Source organism: Equus asinus, chromosome 8 (genome assembly GCF_041296235.1).
Source record: "Equus asinus isolate D_3611 breed Donkey chromosome 8, EquAss-T2T_v2, whole genome shotgun sequence".
NCBI lineage: Eukaryota > Metazoa > Chordata > Mammalia > Perissodactyla > Equidae > Equus > Equus asinus.
Window position 1 is genome coordinate 18,460,131 of NC_091797.1, and position 16,561 is coordinate 18,476,691.

The 16,561-nt window shown below is 38.6% G+C and overlaps 1 protein-coding gene across 1 annotated transcript in view; it reads right to left on the reverse strand.

The window, feature by feature from the left end:
- CD2AP (CD2 associated protein) overlaps window positions 1-14,184 on the reverse strand; it is a 129,730-nt gene extending 115,546 nt beyond the window's left edge. Inside the window, exon 1 of the mRNA XM_044776820.2 lies at window positions 13,706-14,184. Within this exon, the coding sequence (XP_044632755.1) occupies window positions 13,706-13,709 (4 nt within the window). The 5' untranslated portion in view covers window positions 13,710-14,184. The remainder of the gene's footprint in view (window positions 1-13,705) is intronic.
- Window positions 14,185-16,561: the final 2,377 nt, after the last annotated feature.

A 16,561-nucleotide genomic window follows, 5' to 3' on the forward strand; every position in this document is an offset into this window, starting at 1 on the left:
GGTGAGGGGTGGTGCTAAGCATCCATTAATGCACAGGACAGCCCCGAACAACAAATAATTTCCGGCCCAATATGTCAATTCAATACTGCCAAGGTTGAAAAATTCTTTATAAGGGGAATATGCTACATATAGATTTTCATCTCACACCGTATCCCATAAATTCTAGTTGAGTAAAAGAAAACTCTTAACACATACATACACACACAAGGAAGGAAGGAAGGAAGCAGGAGGAGGAAGGCAAGGAAGGAGGGAAGGAAAAGAGAGGGGCTATCAAAATTATGGAAAGAGGAGAAATTTCTAAACTTAAAGCAAACAAAACAATCAAAGTTTCAAAGCAAACAAATTGGCAACTGGGAATAAATATTTGCAGCAAACAAAGCAAATAATTAAAAGCATCTGTAAGAACTAAAAAGAAAAATATGAAAACTCAGATTGAAAAACAAGTAAAAGAAAGTTAAGCAATTAAAATAAAGTATATCCACTCTAAGAACATAATCTTCACTTTAAAAAAAAAAGAAGAAACATTTTTACTTAATAACCTGGCTGCGGAAGTGGGGGTGCTGGTGGAGTATTTTTTAAGGACTCTACTAGTTGTTAACAAATGTTCTTTTTTTTAAATAGTGATTTTTAAAAAAACCATTAATTTAAAAAATGATTTCTTTAAAAAAATTCTGAAAACCAAGCTTAAAAATTTTTAAACCCAGACATTTTTTAAAAGATTATGCACAAAAATATTAACGGCAATATTATAAAAGTTTTCCAATTGTTCTGCCCTCATAAACATGTATTCTTTTAATAATGAAAAACCTTTCATGAAAAAATAATACAAACAATCCCCACAAATTCCAAACAGGTCTGAGTTGTATGGACATTCACTAGGGAATGTTTACTTTGGTTTTGGTCAATACAACACAGATAAATATCAGAATGGAATCAATTTGGGTCAGTCAAATTAACCCTATTCTATATTATATCACTGGTTATATTACACCATTGAGCATTAACCTTTATTATAACAAAAGACAAAATATAGAAAGTTTTACAAAAATTATCAAAAATATACTTCACTGTAAGTTCAGCAACAATTAGAAGCTTACAGCCAAAGAAGCAACAATAAGAAACACTTTAGGGGCCAGACCCATTCATGAGTGGTTAAGTTTGCAGGCTCCACTTCGGCGGCCAAGGGTTTCACTAGTTCGAGTCCTGGGCGCAGACACAGCACCGCTCATCAGGCAGTGCTGAGGCGGCGTCCCACTATGCCACAACTAGAAGGACCCACAACAAAAAACGCACAACTATGTACCAGGGAGGTTTGGGAGAAAAAGGAAAAATAAAATCTTAAAAAAAAAAAAAAAGAAACACTTTAATGGTTCCACCTCTTTTTTCCTATTTGAAAAAATAAAAAGTATTTTTTTAATTTCCAGGATCAAATATTTATTTTTTAGCATAAACCAAAAATCTTTACCAAAAGCTTCTTATGTCCAGGACTATCTTCACCCATAAATGGAGAAATGCAAACTTAATGGTTGCTTAATGTCACTAACTAATGACATTTCATTATTTAGGTTCCCTGAGGTTACCAAGATCCATTAGTCAAAATGCTAAGGAAATGCACAGTTATTATCCCTAAAGTCCTTTTAACTACGTACTGCTAGAACTTCTGTCATTTATTTCCTCGAGCTTGTTACATATAGAACTGATAAGCAACATTTCTTAGGTTTTTCAACATGGATAAGTAAATTCAGTCCATCTTATGATATCATACACAAAACCCATCCCTCCTTTTTGTATTTCAAATAGAGTGCAAGAGTTTTCCTAGTAGCATACACTCTTACCACATATCCAAAAAGAGAAGAAAATGTGGTATAAGGAAATCCTTACACAGTATTACATTCCTTTTAACATTACTAAATCAGATCAGTAAGTGACAGATAGCCACAAAATTAACCTTAATCAAAGTTTAGAAAACAAAGATTTTAATCTCACAAAGAATAATTACTTAAGAATTAGTACAAAACAAAAAAATGACCACGCACATGTGATTAATGCCTCCTCCCAAAATAATAAATCTTAAAAGCAAATACAAAATCCATCTAAAGAGCAAACAAGTTGGAAAATTCAATTAAATATTTCTCATTCAGATTTTTATTCCCATTATTAACTTTCAGAAAACATCACAAATTAGTTTTAAGCACCATTCAAGCCAAATAAAAAAATTCCCACATAAATATTTGTCATAAAGTTTTATAGAACTCACCAGAAAAATCCTTCAATAATCTACTGGATACATAAGTAAAAGACCAACGTGTAACACACAGTTAAAATTTGTTAAAAATCTTTTAGGAGAAAACAGTTACCCAAATACATGAACAATGTGTAATGCACAATTTTTAGGTGATAAACATTTAAATTTATTTTTAAACCACATTAAGATAGTCATTTCAATTCATATTACTTGCTCTGTTTAACTCAACATTCTCCCCCTTTCCCAAAATGTTTCAAGAAATAATTAAGAAGACATGCTTTGAAATTAGACCAATGCAAGCTTGATCTTGCCTTCTCCACACAGTCTCTGACCTTGGGTAAGTAACACTCTCTGATTTCAATTTATGAATCTAAGAACTATGTTTTACCCTACAATGCTACTGTGGGGATTAAATGCTCAATAAAATGCCTAGCAATGTAAGCATTCCTTAAATGCTAAAATCAGCAAAATATCCGCTAAAAAGAAATCTTAAGCTTACCAAAAAGTGGGAAGTTGCTAGAAAAAAATTTTGCTCGCTTTCGAAGTAGACTTTAAAAACATAATGAAGTTATACAGACAACCACAAGAACCTACAAGAATAATCAGAATCATGAAAAAAATCTGAATCATTTTAATTTCTCCATGTTTCTAAGCATCCACCAAAAATAAATGCATGCACACAAAAAACAAGAACCTAAATTCTTATCACCAAAGAAATGTTAAATTTAAATTACCAAAAAACTTTATCTGGCCAGAGTTGAGAGCAGGGGACTATGTTTTACTCATCTTTGTACTCCTAAATCCCATCACAGTACCTGACATATAGTATACACTCAACAGCTATTTGTAGCACTGAAATGAAAAATATCATATTACCTAAAATCTTAAATTCTTATTTCAACACAAATATAAACATACACAACACTCAGTAAATATTTGAGTGGCTGCTACTGGAAGGCACTTCTTCTAGGCACTTGGATATATCTAAGAAAAAAACCAAAGCTCTCTGCACTCCTGGAGTTTATATTCTAACAGGTGAGACAGAAATAAACATAGTATATAAGGAAATTATGAAGTAAATTACACTGTGGACAGGATGGATTAAAAAAAAAAAAGGGCAGGATAACGAGGATCGAGAATGCCCATTATCCGTAACCCAAAGGACACCTCTCAGAGAAAGAGTTAGGAATTTGTTCGACATTTTACAGTGGTTAAGAATACAAGCACTGGAATAGCACTGCCTGGGTTCAGTAGTAATTACTACTTCTGTGCTTGTTTGCTATTTGTAAAATGAGAAAAATAACAGTACCCAAAAATGTACAGATCTGTACTGAGAAGTAAACGAGATAATACCTGTAAAGCGCTTAAAACTCCGCCTGAAACAGAGGTACCTAATAATGTTCACTAAAAGTTCATACCCATCACAAAATACTGCAATCTCCCACACTAGTGATTAAGAATCTAAGGGCATGGATCTTGCCTAATTTGTATTTTGAGTGCTTTTGTCTGTGCTGATATATACGAAGACCTCAAGAAACATCTGTCAAATTTAAACCCAAGTATTTACTGATGATAGAATTATAATTACTATCATTCTGGGAAAAAACAATTAGCGTGGGATATGACTGATTAAAAAGAACTAGAAATGTTAGAATGTGGGAAAGAAGTCACATAATACCTGTTTAACACTCCTTCAGAACTTTTCTCAGATCATAAAACCCTCACTGAAAATTCACTAAAAGACACAGACCCTTTACCCAGAACAAACCCACCACAAAGGTCCATGCAAAATTTTATGTTTAACATTGACAATCTGCTGAAATGTTCTCTCCATGTCATATTGGAGAACTTACATCTCCAATTATTATTTCTGTTTTCCTTTTGAGTTCTTGACCAAGAGCATTCAATTATTTGTGAAATATCCCTCTTAAATCTTATCTCTGAAGTTAAGCAACATAAACTGAAAAAACAGCTCTCTAATTACTAAGGCCAAGTTATAGGTTCAAGTAACAACCCAAATGTCGTTCAAAAGCTTCAAATTCTCTTAATACATTGGTAGGCCAAGTGCCAAAAACCACATTTTATTTAGAAAACAGAATGAAATAAACTTCAGATCTATTCCATGCAATCCACTAAACTGAGCATTTTTTCCATGAAAAAATATACTTAAGTTATTCAATTAGAATAAATTATCATTAATTAAATATCTAATACAGAATTAACCAGATAAGGCCAAAATGGTTTATCTATCAGTGACAAACCCTAAAACAGCACAATGCCTTATATAATAATTTACAACTGCATACTACTTTAAAAATATTTTCACATATACTCACATTAGATTCACAACAAACCTATACGGTTTACATTCTAAAACTGCACTATTCAGCTGGTCACCACAAACCACAGGTGACAACTGAACACTTGAATTGTGGCTAGTCCAAACTAAGATGTTATGTAAAAGCAAAATACACAGTAGATTTCAAAAAAGGAAAAAAAACGCAAACTGTCTCAATAACTTTTTATTCTGAATATGTTGAAATGACGTATTTTCCTTAACCTAACATATTCAAAATATTAAAATTAATTTCCCCTGTTCTTTTTTATTTTTTAAAGCTACTAGAAAATTTTAAATTATGTATGTAATTTATTAATTTAGTATGCCTCAAAGAACATATGTATACTTGCTTCACAACATCCATTTAAAAATGGTATAATTTTACAGTTCAACCAACATTGTTTAAATTATTTTAAACTTTTTTAAGCACACTAAGCCTTTATGCCTAATTTAACATGATAAATTGTAGATTCATACAGAAATGTCTCTCGTCTGCAAAATAGGTAATTTTCCCTTTATTTACTAGGCACATGTAACACACACGGAGTAGGCAATCAGCAGACTCACCTGACAAGATGTTCAATAGCCCAGATACTGATTCTCTACTAAAGGGACTTAAGGGCCTCAATGAGTCATAAAGAAAGGATTAAACAGTTTATTTCGAAAAAGAAAGTTAGACCTCATCCACCAACTTGAAAGAGTAACTCCAATAGGCAACTCTCTGTCAGCCTGTTTTATATATTTCAATATATTTAAGTTTGGTATTATTTATTAGACTGGCCCCTCTCCCCAATTACTCCAAAGTATTATTAAATCATAAGCTTAGTAGACACATAGCAGGTTCTCAAATTTATGCTAGTTTTCAAGGGTGTTAAATTTTTTAAAGAGAATAAAATAAGTGATGCAGTCTCTGGCATCAATAAGCTCAGGGCAAGTAAGGTCATTACATATGAAATGAGAATAACAAAGGAGTATTTATTTAGACTTTAAACTATGAGGTTCTAATTATAAGTTCAACTGGGTTTTATAGAATATAAAAAATATAGGCAATTTTTGTGAGAAAAAGTTACCTTGAGATTTAAAATATAGCCTTTACATTTCCATTTGACATTCATGCTGAACTCTCAAGTGATTTATTTTCATCTTTTAAGGTCTTTTTTTTTTTTAAGATTTTATTTTCCCTTTTTCTCCCCAAAGCCCCCCCGGTACATAACTGTATGTATTTTTAGTTGCGGTTCCTTCCACTTGTGGCATGCGGGATGCCCCCTCAGCATGGCTTGACAAGCGGTGCCACGTTCGCGCCAGGATCCGAACCGGCAAAACCCTAGGCTGCCAAAGCGGAGCGCGCGAACTTAACCACTCAGCCACGGGGCCGGTCCCATAAGGTCATTTCTTTAACTGCTTCATAAAATGTGTTTGATAAGAATGGTCTAACTAGTAGTAAATAAAAATGGAGTCTTCATCTTATATAACGTGTGCACACGCACACACACACGTCACACACACACTCCAGAAGAGTAAAATACTCACTCGAGTGCAACCTGCTGCAACAGAGCAGGAATTGTAACTAAAGTCTAATATAAAACTTTGATATTAGGACCCATTTCTAAATAAATTGAAAGTTGTTTCTAAACAAAGAATGAGAAAAAATGCAGAAGAATATACATTTGAAAGATATATACTTTACTTTACCCAACACTATATGTTCTCAATTTTACAAGTATCTGAACTTCTACACTTATAATCCAAAACAAACAATTTGGCACTTATTACAATCATCATGATAAATACTCTAAGAATGACACTCGTACAGTTAATAAGGTCAGTCTGGACGTTAGGTAAATTCCTGGCCTCCTCAGCACTGGAGCACTGACAGACACTAAGGAGGTTAAGACAGTCTTCATATTTCAGGTAAAAGGATCTTAAAGATATCAGTTCAAACGGAGGCATACTTCACTCTAAAGACTCAGTGCCAGGAGTAGAGAAAAAAATATTTTGGCTCTTGCCAAATACTCATTCACTATGTCACTGTCAAATTAATCAGAGATGAACAAATCCTATTTGCCTTCCAATGCAGGAATCTATATCCTGATATTCCTTATGCCTCTACTATTACATTTTACCATTTCTGACATTGGAACACATCCTCTTAATGTACAACATTCCCTCTCTTGTTTGGATTTCTAATAATTCACATGTTAAGTTTTATTCTCACATGTTAAGTCATATTTCTATCACAACACTGTAAGCCATCCCAACACATTCATGACACTCATCAGCAACTGGAGGGAGACAGAGGCTGAAGCATTTATATCAGAATCTCCAGGGGGCTGGCCCCATGGCCAAGTTCACGTGCTCCACTTTGGCAGCCCAGGGTTTGCCAGTTCAGATCCTGGGCAGGGACCTACACACCGTTCATCAAGCCATGCTGTGGTGGCATCCCATATAAGAAGAACTAGAACGACCCACAACTAGGATATACAACTACGTACTGGGGATTTGCGGAGGGGGCAAAAAAAAGAGGAAGACTGGCAATGGATGTTAGCTCAGAGCCAATCTTCCTCAGCAAAAAAGAAAGAAAGAAAGAATGACTCTCCAGGGGTTGTGGGAAATTTTTTAAAAATCCAGATGATTCTACTAATATGCCCAACCCCTACCACTGCTGTAAACCACGTGAAGCACCAAAACACATTTGTCCTAATTCCCTTAGTGCCTAACACGGTATTAATCACATTCCTCACATTAAGGCAAATACTTCTTGATTAATCAATCTCTCATATAAAGATCCTTTCCCTGATGATGCGACCTTGTGATAGAACCTCTCTCTTAATGTTAATGGTAACTGTTTGTCACTGTCACCATACTTAAAGTATTTCCCTACTAGAAACTCCTAGTGATCAGATGCCACACAGTCACTCTCTTGGAATTACCTGGCCACTGAATCATCAAAAAGAACCTAAGCTCAGTGGCACAAAATAGATACTGGAATTCAGGATCTCATGTTAGTCATCTCTATTTTTAAATTAGTTGAGAAACAATGGGATCATGATGGGAAGTTTAATAAAGTATACGAAATTTGAAAGATTATAAAATGCAAGTCTACTGGAGGCACTGGAAAGGAAGGATATGGTATAAAGAGGCTCTAGGAAAGACAAGAGTCCATAACACTGCCATATCTGACATCAGATCAACATCTTAGGCTAGATATCAATTTAGAATAATGAATTTTTAAAAACCGGAGTTTCTTCTTAGAGCAAAAGCTCCTTTAAGTGCAAATAACTAGAAAATATGCTTTCGGGTGAATGAAAGCAGTCAGTAAGAAAGGAGAACATCCAGGCACCTGAGACCTTCAGAAACTAACAAAAACCAAAACAAAACAAAAAAGAGGTAATGTCAAATTTAGTCCAAAGGAGGAAACACTTAGGAGCCCAGAAGGAAAATGGCTTCCTCACTTGGAGCTAAAACCAAGGTTACAACTGAAAAATTAAAGTACTATAGCACAGTCTCAGGTCAGAAAAGCCCTAGTAAGATTATGAAGAGAATTCTCTACCTGCTGAATAGTGGTAATAAACGACCCTGTGAACTCGTCTGAACATCCATCTAACATAAACCTAAAAGAATGCTGTGGGGGAGCATGAGGGAGGACTGAAAAGGATAGACTACAAAAAAAAATCCCAAGAAAACTTTTTCTTAATAACTAGCTTAACACTACTTCAGTGAAACCAAGGGCCCAACAATTAGAAGTACGTTCAAATTTCTTATGCCTTACTTGCCCATTCATTATTATATTGGCAGTTATGACTACTTAACACTGTTAAGGATTGTGTGCTTGTTTCTGAAACAGAAGGGTATATGGAAACTTCGTAATCTGCTTTGCATTGGGTCTCAAAGCAGAGGAACTCAGGTGAAAAAGAGCAGCAAAGCAGCAGCAGACACATCAAATCCTTGAGACCAAAAAAACAAAGGGAGTGCTAGACTGTGACCAGGGAATATCCTCAAGCATTTAGATAGAGGATCTAATTTCACCCCAGTTATTCAGGACCACTTATATCACAGTTACAGACCCAGCTACTAATGCAGACTGTAGTCCCAAGACAGAAAATAAGTTCAAAGGATCTATATCTTAGAAGCCCAACATCTTCTCAATTTTACCGCTTAGCTCATCCTCAACAATTTCAATAACCAAGCTCATTTTCTGTTCCTGGGAACAAACACCTACCTCGTATCTCTCATGAGAAATCTGAACCCTGTCTGGTTGTTTACCTGTAGCTAGGTCCTCAAGGCCTACTGCCAAACGCCCTCTCTTTTCACCCAAGATGCCAGTCTGAACCTCTACCTAGCGCCTGCTACCAACCACCATGCCACTCCCACACCAAGCTGGCCTGCTCCATCTACCTGTCTACACGCTGCCTTTTGCTACACATATGCCTATGGTGAAAAGCTGACCGTAGGCATATGTGGACCTTTGTCCAAATTTCTCAGACAAGTGTTCTGGTCTCTCCCCGCATCTAGAAAGACCTAAATCCTGCTGGAGGTCAATCTGTCTAGTAGTTGAATTTCAAATACTACAACTAAGTGAGTCACAGCTCCCTCATAATGATTTCCCAATTTACCTAAATTTCAATCACATCATATTAGGCTTTCTTCTTTCTTTTCTGAAGACAAATTCTGAAAACTTTCAGATTTTTCACAACTGGTTTCACCAGTCCACCTAGGAAGCAGATCTGCAGCTATGTCCTATTCTTATCCAAACCAAGATTCATTACACTTCTTTCCCTATCTTTCAGCCCTCGACACAATACCATTGCTTCATAGACATTAAAAAATTAAACATTTATCATACGTAAAGTACATTTAATAGCGGAGGATATTCCATGACAAATGAGGGAAGAAAAAAAATCATAGATTCAAATTATGTACAAAATAAAAATTTAGAGGTTATTTTGAACAGCAATATGGAATGAACCAACAGCATTTCATATTTATAACTTTTTTATCTTAAACGCCTTAAAATCTAGAGAATATTAAGTTAATATGATATAATTTTACTGTGTAAATCCCACATTTAGAGAGATACACGTCAAACTTCAGGCTAGTTTCTATAAAAAAACATAAAATAATATGATGTGAATTTTCACCCTTAATGTGATTTTATGGAATTATAACTATTAAAAGTTTGAAACACTTAGAAAAATCTGATCAGGAGTACTTACTAATTAAGGAATACAACTGATTATTAGATTTGCTAGTGATCCAAATTTGAAAGAAAATTTCCTAATATTCCTCTTTCACACTCTGGATTAGTTTAATTGAAGTAAATCCTGAGATTGAAAGGTGAGCCATTAGCAGACAATTTCTATTTGCCACTACTTATCTGTATGAACCAAGATTTTCTCCAAAGAGTGCAATAAAGAAAAACAAAGAAATAAATCACTCTATTACAAAAGTGCATATATCATCTATAAACCAACTGCATAACTCTGTCCATTAAAACTGCCTCATAATTTAAACATGTTGACTTGTTACATATGTGAGCTTATAAAAAAATAAACTGGGGCCGGCCCCATGGCCTGGTGGCTGTGCTCAGTGCACTTCGCTTTGGCAGCCCGGGTTCACGGGTTCAGGTCCCAGATGCAGACCTACACCACTGTCAGTCATGCTGTGGCAGTGACCCACATATAAAAAAACAGAGGAAGACTGGCAACGATATTAGCTCAAGGCTAATCTTCCTCAAGCAAAAAAAGAGGAAGACTAGCAACAGATGTCAGTTCAGGGTTACTCTTTCTCAGCAAAAAATAAATAAAAAGTTCACAACTTTATCTAAAATTAAGAGAAGTTCAGTCCTTAAAATCCACTTACTTGTTCAAAAATGAAAATTCACATATAGTAACACTTTGTGCCATTCACTTTCTAATTCTGCTCCGAAATACAGATGTATTTTTAGAATAAGAAAAATAAGTATTGCCTTTCTATCTCTCTAAAGATCTCCCCAAAGTCCTTCACACAGAATGCTTCAAATGATAAGCATTTTTCCACATTTAACAAATGCAGAAACTAAAAACAGTGCTTTAGTTTAACATAAAATTCAAGTAAGTCTATACTAGTACTCATTTCTCTTAGGTTTTCCTAAACTATTAAACTTACTACCAATAATGGACTTTCTTACAGTATATCCAACATTGAAAAAAAAAGTCCATTCCGACATAATTTTTGTAAGGATACACTACATAATAGTCAATTTCTGCACTAGTACCAAATCACCTCATCCCACTGGTCCTTTAACAGAAATTGCTGTTTCTAACAAAGGTCAAAAATTGAGAATTGTTTTTTCAAGTTGGTGGAAGAATTAGGGAAATCCTTTGAAAATGAAAATAACAGCAACTAGCATGGCACTGTTCTAAGCACTTTATAAGTATTAACTCAGTCAATCCTCCTAACATCCTATGAGGTTGATATTTTTATCCCATTTATAGACTAAGAAACTGAAGCAAAGAGAGGTTAAGCAACTTGCTCAGTCATAACAGTGAGCAGGTGCAGGAGCCAGAATTTGGCCTTAAGCTGTGCTAGTCCACAGTCCATGCTCTTCACTCTCTAGCCGTACCACCTAAAAGTAGGAACCATCACTTAATAGATAGCCAAGTTATTTCAAAGAAGTTAAAGATTTTTCATTTTATCACAAACCTGATGAAATATCATGTAAATATTTTAAGCTATCATCTTAAATCACAAGAAATAAAAACTGCTGATAACTGAACCAAGCAAATGAGGGCCCGGCCCGGTGGCGCAGCGGTTAAGTTCGCACGTTCCGCTTCTCAGCGGCCCGGGGTTCGCTGGTTCGGATCCCGGTTGCGGACATGGCACTGCTTGGCAGCCATGCTGTGGTAGGCGTCCCACGTATAAACTAGAGGAAGATGGGCACGGATGTTAGCTCAGAGCCAGGCTTCCTCAGCAAAAAGAGGAGGACGGGCAGTAGTTAGCTCAGGGCTAATCTTCCTCCAAAAAAAAAAAAAAAAACCAAGCAAATGAGATTTATATTGAGGAAACTCCCCTAAGTGATCACTTTTTTGATAATTTTAAAGTAAACTATCACATGACCAATAAATTTAAAATATACATTTATATGGAAATGTCTGACAGATACCTTTCAAAAATTAACTACAAATGCTCCCAAGGAATCAACCTTCAAAACACACTCTGGGTAGTCAAATTGAGAAGATGCAAACATCACACTTTACCAAAATAATCTGGCAACTCACCTAACCAGAACACAGCAAAGAAGTCACTAAGAAAAGACCTCTGGACAATTAACATAGGTACTCCAATGTCCAAGTAGTGATACTCATGTACTTTTCTCAAGAAAAGATTTCACACACTTAGTAAGGGTCTTATCCTTCCCTTATGCAGAATTACAAATCTGAATATGATTTCCACACTTGCACAAAAATCGGAGAAGAGAGGCTAACGGGAGACACTGATCCCAGTGACACGCACATCCAACAGCAAAGCAGAAAAATATTTAAATAACTTCGAAATGCAAGGAATCTGATCGACAGTCCTATACACAATCCAACAGATCCTCAAGGCATCACAGTAACTGACGGTCACAAATGATGACCCTGGGTCATCAAGGAGTTTAATTACATTCTGCATCCTATTTAACACAGAAAGGAACTGCATATTTAATTTTAGTACAGTTTTCATCCAAAGCGATTAAAGTGTTGTTACAATTTGATACTTAAAGGAATAAACTGTCAATTACCCAGTAAGCTCAACTAATCAATTAGAAAGGAATTCATTCCAAAATTCCAAATAGCAAAGGTTTTACTGTTTCTGAGTTTAAGAGCACTTTGTCTACAAAGTGTTACCTGAAAGCAAGAGGGAGATGAAGGAACATAAAAGTAGAAAGTCTAAGAAAAAACAGAGGAGCTGGGCGAATGTCTATAAACACTAGCTTAAAGCATTTCTCACAAAACAATGTGTGGGCAGAAGGTGCCACATCAGCAGTACTCTGTATTTGTCCTGCTTCTAAATCATTTGCTAGTTTCATGAATTATTAATTTCGGTTAATAGTTTGTTGATACGAAGCAGTACCAACTTCTCAACTGCAAAAAGTGATAGCGTCCTCCTGCAAAAATTAGGATTACTTCGTACAAAACTCTACAAAACCAAAATCGGAATTACTCTTACAGAACATGCTTACGCCTTACGGTGGCACAAATGTATGCTTTATGGTGGCACATATTTGATTTTTTGAAAAAAAAGTTGTTTTAAATTGCTTTTAATTTTTGAACGATACAGGGGGAGAGAGCCTAGCCGACACCGCACTTTGTTACCAAAAGAATTGTTACATTCCTCAAGAAAACTCCCTTTCAAAACAGGCTGCAACACATTCTTTCTCTAGCTCCAAACAAAACTTTAAAGCACTTAGTAAATAACATATAAGGCCTTGTACTTTTCCCTCCTCTAGCAAGGAAGTCTGACTCCAAACAGGAAACCGCTTCTCAAAGGGTTCAACCCTGAAATCCTATCAAACCCCAACCCGGCGCTCGGGAAGAGATTTCATATCCAAGTGCCAACACACTTGCCTAGGTAGAAACAGGGTAAACACTCAAGCTTCTCCGTCCGCGAGGCATCTCTTGCAAATTTAAGCAGGCGGGGGAAATTGCGTTTTCTAACAAAAACGAACTTTTTAAAAGGCCAACCTAGACAAAGCCCCACAGAAGATAAAGAAGTTGAAAGTGCTACTTTGTCAAGTTTTTGATCGCCCTCCCCCACCGCCCAGGAACGGGGAGGGAAGGAAGGGGCTGGAGTACAGAGGGAAGCTCCGGGCCGAGTTTCGCTGGGGCAGGGGCGAGGAGGGGTGCACGGGCGCCCCTGGCCGCCTTCCCGCACCTTCCCCGGGAGCAGGAAAAGAGGCTGGGGGGGCGGGGAGCGGAGAAGAGGCACCCGCACGCCCTCAGACTCACCGCTCCGCCAGGAGAGAAGGTGGACGGCTGCGCGGGGAGGGCGGCGGGGCCGCAGGGGCTGAGCCGCGGGCCCTCCCCGCGGAGCCCGGGAAGGGGAGCCGCCTCCCCGCAGCGGGCGGGCCGGCCGGGCGGCGGGAAGCGCCCCCCGTGTCTTACCCATGCTGGGAGCTCCCGCGGGGAGAAGCCCGGGCTCTCCTCCGGCTGCTCGCGCGGCCGCTGTGGCGGCAGGAGGGGGGCCCTGCGCGCCGCTCGTGCCCGTCCGGAGCTCAGGCGGAGCGAGGAGGCGCCGCCATCCGCCCGCGGCGCTCCGCACAGTCCCGTCGGCGCAGCCCCTGAGGAAGAGGCGGCGGCGGCGGCAGCTCCTCCGCCGAAGCCGCGGCGGCGGGAGGGCCGTCTCCCGCCCGCCTGGAGGGCGACTTTCCCACCCCTGGTCGCTCCCGCGGGGGGTGGGACCTGCCGGTCCGTCCCGGCCGCTGGCTCCAACCCGAAACGCAGACCGAGCCCGGGAACCCGCCCCTCGCCGCTCCCCTGGCACCCGCCGTTCTAGAACGCGACGCCAGAGACTGACGGGGAGACTCGGACAGAGGCCGGGAAGGTGCCGGGAGTCGGGCTGGCGAGGAGGCAAATCTCGCGAGAATCTCTCGTTCTCCCTGCCCCGCCCCCGCTGCGTTCCGGCTCACCACCCGGCCCCCCCCCGCTGGTGCCAGGTGCGGTGACGTCACGGCCGGGGGTCGCGCGCCGCCCGCGTCCAGGTGCGGCGGGCGGATGGGGGAGGAATGCGGCGGAGCTGTGGCTAGTCTTCCGCCCTGTCGTTCGCAACAGCTGGCCCGGGTGTTGTGTATGGTTTGTCGCCTCAGATGTGTACAAAGAGTTTTTGCTGATAGGCAAAGTGAGCCTGGGTTGCGCCGCTTTCCGCAGCGGCGATGCGGTGTTGCTTTTTGCAGAGCAAAGCGGCGGCGAGAGAGGGCGAGCCCGCTTGCTCTTGACCTTCAGAGGCCCAGCTGTTAGCGGGACCCCGCCGTTTACGTTGCAAAGTTCTTTACGAATCAGAAGCATTTCTTCGTGGGAAAAAAACCCTAGACACAAAATAAATCCTGTTTTACAGGAATAAATTACTGGGTTCCTTCAGTCTCTCTCCGCTGAAGACAACTTTCTAAATCCCTTTTCTCCTTCGAAAATAATTTCTTGCCTGATCGCGGGGAGAAATAGTCATGATCTGAAATATTGCCAGGCATTTTTTCTAGCCTCAATTTGAAGAAGGGCAGAGGTTTATTTAATCAAACATGAGCCTTTCTTAGAGTTAGAAGCCAGTATAATTAATTCAGCCAGTTTTTTTCCCCCTCTTATGTAAGTAGACCCAATTCCCGCACAGATGTGTGTGAGAGCAATATCTGTTGAACGCCAACCACTGTGCCTGGTGCTTTTAAAGAAATCGTGTCATTTAATTCTCACAATCATCCAACAGTAAAGCCGCCTTGCCCTTTGGAATCAGGCAAACCTGAGTTTCTGAAACTCAGCACAGCCGTGTACTTTTTGTGGGACCTTGAATACGTTAACGAACCTCACGGGACTTCAGTTTCTTGCTTCTGTTGAAAGAAATCTTTAAAATGCAAAGCACAGTGTCTGGTACTTAGTAGTAACCGTGTAAATATCCATTCTCACTATCTCATGCAGGCCTGCGTTTGCGGCCTTTTAGTTCTTTTATTACTTCTAAAAAGATTGCCCGTGGTACTTTTATAGCAAGAATTGCCAGTCACAATCAGAGGCCAAAAAGGAGAAAAGAAAAAAATTTAATATGCATACCTAAACAAGATGTACATGTTGGCTGTGGTGTATTGAAACCATGGAACACATTGTGCCTTTTTTCAAACAACAAATATTTATTGTGTTAAGTTCATTGTCCCCTACCAAGCAGATTTTTTTAAAAAAGAAAAAAAAAAAACTCAAGTACAGTACAGCCCTTATCCTCAAAGATTTTGCATTCTAACTAGGAAGTGAGATGTGAACACATAGTTTATTAATAGAATGTGGTAGTGAGGATGAAATGCCTGAGAATTTAAAGGAAAATAAATTGCTATGAGTAAGGCAAGCTTCAGGGGGAAGGTATAAATTGAGCTAAAGCTTGGAGGTAGGCAATAATTTCAGCCTGGAGGAGCCCTAAAAGTAAGAAGTAGAAGTGGATATGCCAACAGAATATTCCTGAGCCTTAAAGGAATCTGCGGGGCTCCAGCACCCCATAAGAAAGTAAACCATTTAAAATTTGAAAGAATGAGGCTGGTGCGAGAAGAAGAGGATTCGTGAAAGGAAACAAAGAAATAATATATTGGAAGGAAACTAAATTCCTATTTTCTCTAGGATCCTAGACATTTCAAGAAGAAAGGGCAACGAATAAAACTGAAAAGAGGTTAAGGAAAACAAACAGAAGGCGGACAAAAGACCACTGGATTTGATGATATAGTTACCTTTGGAACTATAATTTCAGAATATGTATAACAATATGTAATGTATAACTATATATGTATCTATATATTTATTCAGAATATATGTGTAACAGAAAAGTTAAAGGTTTCAGTGACTAAATGAATGATAAGGAAGTGGAGGCCACTGGGAGATAAGGTGACCATATTTTCTTAACCTGAAGTCAGGTCACATGATCTGATAACGAGATAAAACATTTACAATCAGTTCTATCCTAGAAATCCCAGGATCTGTATTATTTCCATAATAAACCACGTATTTTAGAAGTTTGAAAGTTAAAATAAGCAAAATCACTTTGCAAATTCGGAGGGCAATATCCCATTGAGGTAATGTTGAGATTCTGGATCCTAGAAGAAGTTGAAAGGATCAGGGAATAGGACCCATAGGAAAGGTGGAGAAAACTGAAGTTAGAGCTAAGAAGTTTCACCCTCCCAAAGGGAATGCTGTCTTCCAAAGGCAAAGCCACAGGAAATCCCAATAGAAGAACGAAATCTAGAAATTGACTTTTTCAATTTACAAAATTGAATGTAAAAC